Source organism: Condylura cristata, unplaced genomic scaffold, assembly GCF_000260355.1.
Source record: "Condylura cristata isolate star-nosed mole 26May11 unplaced genomic scaffold, ConCri1.0 scaffold00014, whole genome shotgun sequence".
Taxonomy (NCBI): domain Eukaryota; kingdom Metazoa; phylum Chordata; class Mammalia; order Eulipotyphla; family Talpidae; genus Condylura; species Condylura cristata.
The window spans coordinates 26,248,230-26,261,947 of NW_004567115.1; the positions used below are offsets into that span (position 1 = coordinate 26,248,230).

Genomic DNA, 13,718 nt, shown 5'->3' on the forward strand with positions numbered 1-13,718 from the left:
CTGTCTTCCCTTCATGTAGGAAGGTCTATGTTTTTGTCCGGTGGTGTTTTTCCTTTGGCTTCAAGGATCAGTCTTTGCCTTTTTTTATTTTTTAATTGAAGTAACACTTTACAGCACTGTACAGGTGCCAGGATTACATTTCTTACCATGCTCACAGCCAAATGTGAAGGACTTCTTTTTTAATTACCAGTGCTTATGGGGTGGACCTCCTGGTGATGAATTCTCACAGCTTTTGGATGCCTGAAAAAGTCTTTTTTTTTTTGCTCTCTTTTAGAAGTTATTTTTGCTGAGTATCTAGGGCTCTAGAGTTCTACTTTAGAAATGTTCTTCTTTAAAGATGGGATCTACTTTAAAGATGCTGCTCCACAGTGTCACATTCCTTCCACTGAAATCTTTTGTCTTCCTTATCTTTACATAGCCTCTGTGTCCTTTAGCTGCTTTTGAGACTTTCTTCTTATCACTGTTTTTGACCTATTTGCTTAAAAGGCACTTCAGCCTGCTACTTGCTTTCATGTTTACTATACATGTGGTCATTGAATTTTTTGCATCATGTTTACAGTTATCACCAAATTTGGAAAAATTTTGGCTATTTTTTTCGTTAAGTTTTCAGTCCCATCTCTATTGGAAATTCTAATTTCACAAAGTTAAGTGAATTAAATTGCCTCATTAGCTCACCGATGCTTTAACATTTTTTTCTGTGCTATTTTGGAGTTTCTACTGCTATGTCATCAAATTTCTTACTCTTTTTCTGTGTCACATCTACTGTCTAAACCCATCCAGCCTATTTTTCACCTTACACTTTATAACTTGATTTCTAGCAGATTGTCTTGGGTCTTTTTTTAAAATATTTTAAAATCGTTCATGTTTCTACTTAGCTTTTTGAACTTCTGAAATATTATTATAATAACTGTCTTACATTCAATCTGTGGATTCTAACATTTGGGCCAGTTCTGATGGATTGATTTTTCTCCTCATTATGGGTTTTGCTTTTCTACCTCTTTGTATCTCTGATAATCTTTAATGGGATGCCATTATTATGAATTTTATCTTGTGAGGTGCTGGACATTTTTATATTCTTATAAATATTTTTGAGCTTTGTTCTGTGGGCAGTAACTTGGTAACAGTTTGGCCTTTGAAAGCTTTTCTTTCAAGGCTGAATAGGCAGGCTAGGGATTGCTCCACCTGTAGCTGATTTTCTCCATCTCCAAGCAAGGCCCCTTCTCTGATCCTTCTTTATTCCTTTATGCCATGTCGGTGAGTGATCAGTCAGACTTTGGAGAACAGCTGACTCATACTCAACCAACTTGTGCAGGGGGCCTCTGAAGGTCTCCTGCGTTCTGATAGATGCCTCTCTTCACTGTCACTCAGTCTTGAGAACTCCAACTGCCCTACTTCAACTTGAGAACTCCAACTGCTGCAACTTCTCACTGCAACCTGTTTGAATTTCTCTTCTTACACCATGACCTAGAAACCCCTTAAGGCAATAATGTAGGCAGTCACCATATAGATCATTGTCCTCTGCCGTCTGTTGTCCAGTGTCTTAGAAACTGAGGTTTTATGTATCCTGTGCATTTTTTTTTTCACTATTGTGAGCAGGAAGTAAATTTGGTCCTCACTGACTCATCTTGACAAAAATGACAGGCACCTTCTATGGCGGATGAGTGTTCTGTCCTGATAGGGCTCTCAATAAGACTTGATAAGGACTGGGAAAAGGAAGTTGCAGTGGCCACAAATACCTGAGGCTCATCCTTGAGTATCATTTGGGACTTCTCCATCTTGAAACTTCAAAAATGTTTGGTTTAATGGATTTTCACCCAAATGAAAGGGTTTCTGTGAAGAAAGCTCATACATACCCTGGGACAGCACTCCTCTGCTTGTTTATCTTGGAGTGTCTGTCCTGCTAACAATATTCAGGTTGCATGCTAGGGGACCCCCACTGAACACCGACCACCTCAGGCTTGGATCTGAGGCTGTAGATGCCATACCCAGTGCTGGTGGAGGTTGCTAAATCAGAGCAATGATCATGAAGGCCTGAGCACATGCTGGTGAGGAACTCCTCATGGGATAGAGGAATTTAGACCAGAGCAGGGTCTGCTGGGTTCACTAGGTTGAGTATAGTTTTACGTGGCCCTCAACACCTATTTCACCAGCATATCCGTCAATCTAAAGGTTTCCTCTCTGGGGTGGCATTTTGAGGGAATCAGGAAAAAGGCAGTCACATTATATTGCTGGAGGGCCAAGCATATCCAGGGGTCCTTCTCCAGATCCCTCTTCTTCTCTGGATATCACACTGGGTCTCTACTAAGCGAATCATCACTGTATTAGCACAATGTTACCAGCAAGTTAGACAGAGATGGACAGACAACTTGGCTGACAGAACTCACACCTCACTGGGTGTGTTAAGAGCTGGCAGAAATAAACACATTTAACTTTCAAGTAGACATTAAAATGTGTTCAAGTTATTAAATCAAACAGTGCTGACAGATGTGGTTATGACATGCCCATTCCCTTTCATTGAGACATCTGCTTAATTTTTAGAGACTTGCTATTGTTTTGCTTTATAAGCAATTTTTTTTTTCTCACATTCGCTCTGAGGGTGTGGTGTATCCCCTCAGTCCCTACTCCCCAACCTGGGCAGGACCAACAAACTGTCCTTTTCACTAAAACTTCTCTGCTCTGACCTAGTCAGGAGCACACATAAGAGGCACCCAACCCTGGTACACGAGCAAGCTGTCTCCTTTACTCTGGTACCATTTGTTCTCAGATTCCCAGGGGTGCAAAGCAGCCAGTTACCACACTTGGTCCCCATGGCTTCCTAAGGGGCTGAGACAAAGCACAAAGAAGGCCAGAGACAGCTGTGACAGCAGCACTGAGGGCTGGGCTGGTGCCAGGGTGAGCTGTCACATGCCCTGCTCAGAAGTCAGACAGAGGACCATGGAGGATGTTGTTCCCTACCCTGTCAGCTACCTCCGATCCCACTAACCAGGCCGGAAGGGTACCCAGACATGGGAAGAGGGCAGGAAAAACACACAGGAGTCGATGCTGGTGCCAGACAGGCAGAATGGACCAAGCTGAGCATCTGTTTATAAGGGTCTGCTTGCGTGTGTGTGTGTTGCATGCAGGGTACACAGCCTGTGCCAGTGAAGGGTCCCACTGCAAGGCTATACAGGAAGTCAGGAAGCACGGAAGTGGCCCGATTGCAGCTATCCATAAATAACAGAGCAGCGAGAGGAGCCTTCGGAAAATTGTTATATTCTCCTAGTTTTGTGCTCCAGAGCCTCCAACAGGTTTCCACCTCATGTCCACTGCCCTAGGAGAATCTTCTCTCTGCTCCTACCCTCCCTGCCTCCCTCCACCCAGTCCCCCTGGCCTCTCTGTGAACACAACATGTCTGTCCGCTCAGGGCTCTGCACAGTAGTGCACTCATCGGATGCCTTTCCAGAATTTACAGACTCTCTCCGTCACCTCCCTCCAGGCTTTGTTCATTGCTTCCCCCTCCCTGCTTTGCTAATAGCAACCCAGGGGCCCCATCCTCCACACTCAAGTCAATTTTTTCCACATTACTAAGTGTAACCTGTTAGATTAGACTGTTCAACTTTCCAGGCAAAAGGTAAGTTCCTTGCAAGCAGAGTTTAGTGTTTTCATTGTGTGTGAGTGAATCCTGATTTATCTACTCCCCAGAACAGCAGCTGGCAGGTACTAGGTGCTCAACAGACACTGATACATGTGACCAGCTGAAGCAGCCTTTGCACCAGTGAGCAAGCACACAGACCAGCCCCGCCTATGTGGACTCGGCTTAGGAAGTAGTCGCCAGGCCTCTAGGGCTGGGGATCCTGCAGCAGGAGACCTTCATAAACACTGGGCTCTGTGACTGCCTTTATGTTTTTAATTTTATTGTGGGCAGGATACCTTACATGGGACCTACCCTGCCCATAGATTTTTCAATTGTGACTGCCTTGTTTATGTTCATATCACCTGTCAGCCTGATGCTCTGTACAGAATCAGGGCACAGGAAAACCACTGTCCCACTGAAACAGAGGGTGTTAGGGAACCCAGCAAGTGATGGGTTATTGCATAGAAAGGGAACGGGTTTTGTCACTGGGATGGATTTCCCAAGTTGGCGGTGTTCCTCGGCACCCTTCCTTGAGAAAGGGAGTTGGTCCACTTAGCCGTCCCACCAGGTCCCCTGAGGGCGGTAGCTTCGGACCCTGTCTCGAAGCGCTTTAGGCTGCTGTGATGAACGAGCGGGACACAGAGCAGCCTCCCCGTGCGCACACCCCAGCGCTGCCGTGGGGCGCTTATGCGCAGTGCTAGGAGTCTTTCGGGACATGCATCTGTGGAGTTGACGGCTCTTGAACACCTGGCCAGGTGGAGATGGTGGAGGCAGACAGTGGAGAGAATGAGTAGACTAGAGGTCACATGAGGTCAGAGGCAGAAGAGAATGGCGACAGGATGTGGTCAACAGAAGATGAGCCCGCACCCTGCGGCATGATGCCATGTTTCAGGAGACACAGGACAGGGAGAGGGAACAGTGTGAGGCTCAGCATGCCCGGCTGGAAACGTGCCCATGGGTAACCTGAGGACCCTGTTTGAACCAGGGGGCACCACAGAGCCACAGAGCGCCCCGTGACATGTAGGCACCAGAAGAAGATAGTTCACTGAATTAAATTATTTGTCAAGGTCTGTAAAGAATCACGGGACTCAATTCTTTACCAACGTGCTGTTTTAAAGGAGAGGAGAAAGGAGAAAAGAAGGGACTTCTCCGGTATCTCTACTGTTTTCCGTGTCCAGTGGGCTGCTGCTGGTTCTACACCCACTGACTAGAGAGAGGGTGGGGTGTAGAGGAGTCCCCATTGCCTCCTTCATGCTGGTGGCTAATTCCTCTGCTTCTGCTGCTTCAAGGAAAGCAGTCTTCAAGAGCAGCCATGGGGGTGCTGGGGCAAAGGTCAGGGGCCTTCTGGGCTTGCACCCCTTGTGCCTCATCAGTCACACTGGAGTCTCCATATCATGCTGAACCCCATCACAAGGAGTTAGGGGAAAGAGATGAGGTGAGAAAAAAGAGAGAGAGAGAGAGAGAGAGAGTAGACGTGGCCCAAAGGAAAATAAACCACTTAGCCTTACAGCAGGGATCTCTGGAACCCCATCGGCCAGTCCACATCAGACCTACGGCCAGAAGCTCCACGCCCTTTGCCTTTCAACTGTCGACTGTGGTACAGATGGGGACACGGAAGCCCCAACATGGCACACCCTTGCGCAGGGCTACCCACGGTGCTTCCAACATGGCGCGGGGGGGTGTGGGTAGGGGAGAGGGGAGAGGGGAGAAGGTGTCGAGGGTGGCGCTGGGGCAGTGGTTTCCCCAGACTCCAGCAGCTGCCCCAGAATCCATTTGGACCTTCCACTCTACCTGGCCCCACAGGACCCTGTCTCTGCTGGGAGCATCAGAGAGCTCCGCCCACGGAGTGCACCTGGCTTTCTCATGCCCCTCTGCTCCCTCCACCTCAGGGTGGGGCTTCTTTGGAACAAACCTCCCTTCCACCAGAGAGATGGTTTTCCGGGGTGTCGCGTGTCGGCGCCCCAAAGGCACAGCCAGCTCAGCCCCACCTCCGTCAGGGACACTCACCATTCATCTGGGAGGGGGATGATGAGTAGTCGCGGTCCGTGTGCCTGCGCTCCGGCTTCAGGTTGCGGCTCTGCCTGCTCGAGCCCTCCAGCATGTTCACGATCTCGCTCCTATCGATGTTCCGCAGGGCGGTGTACAGATTCTCCACTGTCGGGGGGAGGGGAGGAAAGATGGGGCTTGTGGAGGGGATTGTAATACTGGCAGTGCAAAGGGAATGTCACAGGGGCTCTGAAAATTCCGCCAGAGGAAATGTGGAGATGAATTATGTTTTCAGACTGTGGAGGTGGAGGTAACTCTTTTATCAGAACCCTGCCTCTTGGGAGAATATATTGCTATTCTTCAACTGATCTTGTCCAGACACTAACAGTGGCCAACTGCAGAGCCTGGAAGGACCATTGTTTTTGTTTGCTGCTTGTTTTTGAAACCCAAAAGGAATTGTACAAGCAAATGAGGGTGAGAACCAATGGATTTTATCTTATTGAAATCCTTGGTCCTTGCCAATTGATTTGAGATGCAAATGTAAACATTTTCTCAGTATTTTGAGGAGAAATTTGGTTGAGGAGGTTGAGGAGGAGCTGAAAAGAGTAAAACAAATCTTACCTCCAGGTTGGAGCAAGACTATACCTGAAAGAACAAGAACTACACCAGACAGGACACCTTTGCCATACCTGTCCTGAGAGGCAGTCCTCACCAGTGTGAGAAACCCAAGAGGAAGATTTCCAGATGGAAGACCCAGACCCTGCATGTGAGTTGTTGTCTGGAGTCCACTGCAATAGTTACCTTATTCTCAGGGTGGGAGATGATGAGGCCAATACCACTAAGTCTCTGGTATTTTCTTCTGGCAGGACTGCCCAGAAGACCCAGCGACACTGGGAGGTGTGTGAATGTGTGCATGTGTCAGTGTGTGATTATGTGGGTGAGAGAAAGTGCAAGACACCTGGGTTCCAAAGGCCAACCTCACGAATGGCCATCTGAGGGAAGGATTACTTTGAGAGACAGTAGATCCTGGCAGTTTTGGAAAGAAAATCCTCCCTCCGCTTAAAGGTACTGACTCTTTGCATTTTTGCCTTCCCGGATGACCCAGAGGTTCAACAAGGCTGCACTCTGCTCCAACAAGGAGTTGGGGTTTTCTACACGGATCCTGTTGATGTCTTCCACGCTGAACTGCAGCTCCCGGGCCAATTCTGCAAAGAACCAAGGACAGGTGTGAGCCAGGCCAGAGCTTTGCTCGGCTCCCAAGATATGCAAGTGATGTCCAGGTGGGGAACAATGGAAGTTAAAGAGCAATTTCCCGCTGGGTTAGGTGTTCTTTCTTATCATGAAATACCTAGTGAAAAGCAGACATCTACATCTTTGTGTCCCCAGAAAGTGGGGTAAGAGTAGGGCGCTCAATAAATAGGTATTGAATGAATGACTTCTCTTCTTTCATCACTTCAGATAGTAGCTGCTGATTCTGAGCCTGTTGGTAAGGCAGCAGCTTATGTACGGCCACAGCAGAAGCTAGAGCCAGAGCCAGGAGAGGGGCTGGCCCTGGACACCCGCTCCAATACAGTTGGCATCACACCAGGAGGCTGTTTGCTTTCCACCAAGAATGCAGGTCTGTATTTATGTTTCTTTAGGGAGAGGCATTACTTACATTTAAAATGAAAATGCAAGTTCCCATCTTTAAATGCAAGGCAATAACACAGGATGCTAGCAGTTTTCTCCCAGTGTTTTTATGGTTATTTCTCACAGGTGTTTTAGAAGAGAGAATAGCATTGGAATCTAATTTCAAGGATGAGGAAAACAGGAGGGGAAAGTGATAGTGAGACTCTCTCTCTTTCCCTCTAACTCTCTCTCTCTCTCTCTCACACCAAGAATCAGTTGGAGAGTGGCTTAAAGAATGAACAGTCCTAGAACTTCTCAGTGTTCATTGTGCTGCCTTCCAGCAAGTGATTGCTAAGGTAGAAGCCTTGTCGGAAGCTCTTTCTGCAAGGAAAATGGGTGAGAAGATCCATTCATAGAAAGACTAACCAAAAAAAAGAGGCAGGGAGAAGAAAAATGAAGTTTGAAGGTCAGTGACTGAATGAAACACATTCTGAACCTTCACTTTAATTGGCCCACCTATCTCACTTCCAACCTGCCTCACCTTGAAGATCTACAGATATATATATATATATCCACACACTTCCCAAAGGGCAAGTTTATTATAAAAAGGAAGAAAGGAAGAGAAGAGTAAAGGATGCGTGCTCAGACACAAGCAGACAGAGAGGGCTGCCCCTGAATGGGACAAGTTTGCTAGGAGAGAGGCCTGTGGGCAGGTAGTCTGGGGGGGGAGGGGGAGGGAAGCTGCCTCTGCTGCCCTGCTAAGGGAGAAGGCCGGTGGCCAGGAGCACCTGCACAGGCCGGCAGGCTGTGCTGCCCTTACTGTCGACGGGACTTCTGGTAGACTTCAGCTACAGCCAAAGAGTATAAATGGAAAAGTTTGAGATTTGCTCTTTCCTTTTTTTCTCCACAAAGTCAGCCTTTAAGGAGAGGCAGCGTAGAGGACAGGGAGTAGTCAGAGGCCACCAGAAGACATTTTTTGTTTGTGTATTTCCTATTTGCTGGCTTTTCCAATTCTGTCCCTAGTGACACAGCTATAGTCACTCCATGTAACTAGATCGCAGTTTTCCCATCTGTAAAATGAGGTGAACTAGCTAAGTTTTTAATCCTCTTAGTGCCAAAATTGAGTCATACAAAGGAGAACAAAACAGAAATGGAGGAGGGAAGGAGCTCCTCCTTTCTATTGGTCCCTGTGATACCATGATTTATAGGAAATAAATATCTGTCATTCCGATAAACAAAATAAATGATTCTTATATTTATTTGGTCTTCATCCACAATTCCTGGCTCTCAAAACCTTGTAATTTCCTAAGTATAGTGCACATGAAAGTTGTCTTTTGTTATATTAATGAAGGCAATGTTTGGAATACACTTAAGAATGGGGAATGGTCGCCAGGGAAATGAACAGGAAGAGAGGGTGGAACTTCTAGACTTCACTGCAGACCTCTGGGGAGAGAGTAGGGGCCGGAGATTAGGTTCAATGCCAATGGCCAGTGGGTTAATCAATCATGCCTATGTAATGAAGTTTTCATAAAAACACAAGAAGTGAGGGCTCCAGGGAGCTTCTAGGCTGGTGAACTTGAGGAGGATGGCGCACCTACAGAGGGCATAGAAGGAAGCACCATACCTGTTTAGAATACCTTGTCCTAGGCATCTCTTCTGTCTGGCTACAGATTTGTACCCTTTAGTATCCTTTGTAACAAATTGGTAATCTAGTGAGTAAACAGGTTTCCTGAGTTACCTTAGCCACCCTAATATATTAATTGACCCTGAGAAGGGTGGTTTGGGGTCTTTGTATTTATATCCAATTGGTCAGAAGCACAGATGATTATCTGGGCTTGCTATGGGCACCTAACGTTTGAGGAGGGTGTTGTGGGGACTGCTGATCTATAGCGGATTGATCAGAAGCATGGACTTGCCTGGGGTTTTTAGGGAACATCTGAAGTAGAAGCAGGTTTTGGGAGATCAAACCTTTAACCTCTGGGACCTGATGCTATCTTAGGTAGTGTCAGAGTTAATTTGATTTCTTGGACACCCTGTTAATGTCCACATTGGTGTGGAAAACCCCTACCCACACTTGCACTGGAATTGGTCTCAGCACATTACCACCATGGCCCCAAAAGCACTGATTGGCCATAGGCCTGCCCAAGACAGTCACCAATCAGATACACAATAGGTGAAGAAGAGAGGTTTAGGAATTCTTCCATTGGTTTCTCACTGGGTGGGTAGGGGAGACGAAGTGTTTTCCTGTTCCAAATTTCAGGACTTACCTGCCCAGCTGAGTCCAAGATGCTCTGATATAATTGCCATTTTCATGTCTGCTCGGTCTGTCCCGCTGAGAAAACCTGGGGAGAAGTATTGGAGCTTATTTGGTAGCCTAGGAAGCACACAGAATTAACAGGTGTGAGTACATGACCTCAGATGGAGGTTCAGGTCATGTGGTGGCCCTCAGTGCAGACACACTGAGTGTTAAACATTAAGGGTCAGGTGGAGTCCCCAGGCCAAGGCTCCATTATGTTGGGTTCATAAGAAGCTGAGGAATTGCATCCTGCAGGGAGCCAGCCACAGCCTTAGAAAGGGTGTAAGCACATGTCATCACAAAGAGGTTCATACCCAGTGTGGATTCGCTGAGGATGCTGTATCTCAGAGCCAGAGGGGTCAAAGTTCTCCTCCTGTCATCAGTTCCGCTCCCCTGCAGAAGAGACAAAAAGGCGGTGCTCTGCATTTGGGGGATCCCCTTTCTTGGAGAAGTTAATTTGAACCCTTAGGCTGCAGGGGTGGGGAGTGATGCCCCATCCTCGCCAAGAGTAAGCAGCTCCATCTTCCAGGAACCTCAATACAAAGAGCAGAAGTGAGGGAAGAGATGGGGTGATGTTATTATTTGTAATGACAATAAAGGCACGCTCATGTGGCCCATCATGTGCGAGACCCTGCTTAATGTTCTCAGGGTAGATTCTATCATTATTCCCACCTCAGCCATAAGGAAGCCGAGGCACGGGGGTAAAGAACTTGCTTAAGTTTCACTCAGCTAATAAGCAGTAGAGCTGGGTTTGAACTTGAAAAACCAAGTTTTTCTTTTTGGATTCCTTTCTGCTCAAAAGGACATGGGCCCAAGAATGAACACCCTAGTCTGTGGAGAAGCTCCCAGATGCTTGCTCAAAGCTGTAAGAAGTCCTCTTTGAAAGAGAATTGGCTCATCTTCACCCCCTCTCCTGCCCGCCCCCCCCCCGCCCTCAGACAGAAAAGGGAAATTGGTCCACTGCCACATGAGCATAAACTCACTTCTTTTCTACTTTGGCATGGTTAAAACAACAGTAGCAAAAGGACAACAACAAAACCATGGAGACGCACCGTCTCCCCAGAGGCCCTCAAGTAGGCGGTGACTGATGATCTTACAGGTATTAAGAATAAACATACTTAGTCAAAATGCCTTTGCTGAACTAAAACACCCGAGTTTGGGCCCTCCCTGGTGGCGCAACAGGTTATAGCACAGCACTATGTAGCTCTCTGCAGCCACTGCAGCACGAGTTTGATCCCCGGCCAGGGAGATGACCCACATAGCATGGCAGACCTTTCCTGACCAGCCTGCTGCACCCCTCAGCAGTGTACTTCAGTACAGCTGCCTGTTCTGCTCTCCACTTTGTCCCTGGTGAATATTCTCACCCCACCCTGCACATCTGGCCTATATCCCAGGTCTTGTATGCATAAATAAATAAATCTTAAAAAAAAAATTGGGTGTTTGCAATGGCTGAGACATCAGGGTTCCTTTCCTTGAGGCCAGATACCCTGAGAAAGAGATTCAAGTACTTGAAACAAGTACATGAAAAAGCAGCTTAAAAAAAGCTTTGAGATGGCGGGGAAACCTTGGGCACTGGGTGCTAGTTCTAAGCCTCAGAGGCCTCAGATGAAGGTCCTGAGGTGGATGCACCTTCTAAAAAGGAACATTCTGGAGAGCCCAGGGCCACAGTATATCACACTTCTTGCAGTCTGACACTGATGTTTTGCTCCTGAGCTTTGCTGGGTGGGCCAGCCTGCTCACCCCACGGCCACACGTCCAGTGGGGCACCCAGAACTTCTGTGCCTCAAGGACTTCAAAGGCAGCTTTTGAACGGAAAGTCTTTGGCAGTTCTGGCCATTGGGTCTGTGTTGGGGGTGCCTCAGGGCAGCCCAGCTCTGGCTAAGGGCCCTGTGAGGGGGCAGCTCACCTTGGTGCAGGGTGGCATGGTGATGTTCAAGTGGCAGAGAATGTGCTGGGTGTCCTCATACTTCATGGCCTTGCGCAGAAATGACAAGGCCCCTCCTGGTTCTCGGCTGCTGTCCCTCACCTAAACGCAATCACATAAGGGAAAGATTCAGGGGGTCATTCTAATGCTGCCAGGCCAACTGGCTCAAAGACTCCTGTTCCCCAGACTTTATAGACCCAGAGGAGAGGCCGGCTAGAGGATGCCAGCACCTTTACGGGTATGGCCAAACGATTCTCCCGAAACGACTGGAAGTGGAAACTCCTCTGCTGGGCAGCTTTTTTAACAGGCACCAGGTTTCCAGAGAGTTCTGCGAAAAGGGGCATTCCTTCCAAAACCTGCAGGAGGGGAAAAGTAAATAGAATTTGTCAGGCAGAATGCCCACATGCTCTGTCCTGCCTTTCGGCTTGAGTCTGTCATCCTTCCTACAGCATGAGGCTCATAGGGTGAGTGTCGGGCGATCAGGTATTTAGGTAAAGGCTTCATGGCCAAGGCTAAGAGGACTGAGGCTTGCTTTCTCACGTCAAAGGATTTCTTAATAAGTAGGAGTATACGTAGGAGTCTTCTTATACCTGTGTCGTTGATCAGGATGGTTGTCAGAATATTCTAGAACTCCACTAGGAGATCATAATATGGCTTCTGAGAAGGGGTTTGTTTTTATAACTATCCAGTTCATGAGACATGCTGGGGGACCATGTTAAACTGTATTCCCATTCATAACATAAGCATCCCTACTTTGTATATCACACTTGAAACAAAGAAGTATCATGAACCCATTTAACAGCTGGCGAAACCGAGACCCCACGAGAACAAAGGAATTGTCTAGCTAGTGCAGGGCAAAGGGGTTCTAGCTCTATGCTTTCTCTTCTGGCCCCTACATGGCCCCAGAAGGCTGAGCACAGACCTGAGGTCAGCTTTGGAGAGCTTCTGATTTATTACACCACCTCACCAGGGCGAGTATCCTGGGATCAGTGGTAGGTCTAAAGCTGGTCCCCATCTCTTTACACCTCACTTCATCTCTCCTGCTTCCTCACCCAGGTGCCGCCAGAGCCCTGGCCTAGCAGGGAAGCACTCTGACTTGAATGAACTCTCTCTCTACTGCTGTCTTAGTTGTGTGCCCTGGGGCAGGTTGCTGAACCTTTCTTGGCTCAGTTTTCTTTTCTGTAAATTGGGGGTACACACAGTTATGAGACTCAGTTGAGATTGTACAAATCAATCACTTGTAATCATAGCATTTAAGAAATGTCTGTTCACATATCACTGGCCGTCAATCTGCTATCTCCCTGAAGACACCCCGTTTTGCTGTGTCTCACCTCTGACAAGGCTTTCCTCTGATGCCCCCAAAAGGGCCTCAAACACAGCCATGGAAGAGGCCTTCTGCTACAGAGATGGGCCTCCTGACTGCTTTGGGCCCCATCCTAGCTCCAGAACATGTCCTGCTGTGAGAAAAGCCAGGCAGACCCATGGGTGCCCAGTAAGAAGGAATCCGGGTGCTCTACCTCTATGTCCCTGCTCCGAGCCACCTCGATGAAGTTCTCGTGCTGCTCCAGGGTCTTATCCACTTTGTCGTCTGTCATACAGTAGCAGCGTAGCCGCCCTTCTCTGGGGTCATTCATCTTGGCAAAAATGACAAACTTGGCCATGTAGGGCACGGCAGTAAGCTCCTTGTAGAGCAGAGTGGCAAAATTCACAGCTTCAGCTGTCCGAGGACAGTCAGATAACCAAAACCTAAGAAGAGAGGGCTAATGATAAGCACTTAGGAAAATGCCACTGGACAGTTTCACTCTAGCCAGACAGGAGCAATCCACAAGCTGTGAATGTCCACTCTAACCCTCCCAGGGGTCGTTGGTCAGGGGGCCCTCAGTGGGGGGGCCATGGGGGGCCCTCAGGTTCACGCCCCCGATGGGTGTGCTAGGCATGCAGATGGCTGCCCACAGGGGTAGTGCTGACACCTCAATGCAAGGTCCTGGGACCCCCCTGGGTGGGCTGGGGTCATCTTACCTGGCAGAGACATTGGTGGTGAAGGTGGCACACTCATTGGCATAAACCAGTTTGGTTGTTCCTGTTATGTCCTCCCACTGGGCTTGGTCTGTGCCTCCTGCAACAGAAGCGGGACGGAGCTGGGGACAGTGCTCGGAAGGTAGACACAGCTGATAAGGACTGAGCATGCAAGGGCACATCTGGACAAGCCCAGCAGCCACAGCTCCGCCTCCTCTCGGGGTCACAGGCCATGGATGCTCCTCAGATGCATCACCCACCCCTTGGAAGAGCAC

General features: G+C 48.2%; 1 protein-coding gene across 1 annotated transcript in view; it reads right to left on the reverse strand.

Annotated features, from left to right (window-relative positions):
- Nucleotides 1-13,718, reverse strand: part of ANK1 (ankyrin 1, erythrocytic) — a 213,110-nt gene that overhangs the window by 26,787 nt on the left and 172,605 nt on the right. Inside the window, exons 30-37 of the mRNA XM_012724840.1 lie at nt 13,447-13,543; nt 12,945-13,173; nt 11,658-11,783; nt 11,410-11,529; nt 9,818-9,896; nt 9,475-9,549; nt 6,673-6,804; nt 5,621-5,767 (exon numbers count right to left, since the gene is read on the reverse strand). Coding sequence (XP_012580294.1) covers nt 5,621-5,767; nt 6,673-6,804; nt 9,475-9,549; nt 9,818-9,896; nt 11,410-11,529; nt 11,658-11,783; nt 12,945-13,173; nt 13,447-13,543 — 1,005 coding nt within the window. The remainder of the gene's footprint in view (nt 1-5,620; nt 5,768-6,672; nt 6,805-9,474; nt 9,550-9,817; nt 9,897-11,409; nt 11,530-11,657; nt 11,784-12,944; nt 13,174-13,446; nt 13,544-13,718) is intronic.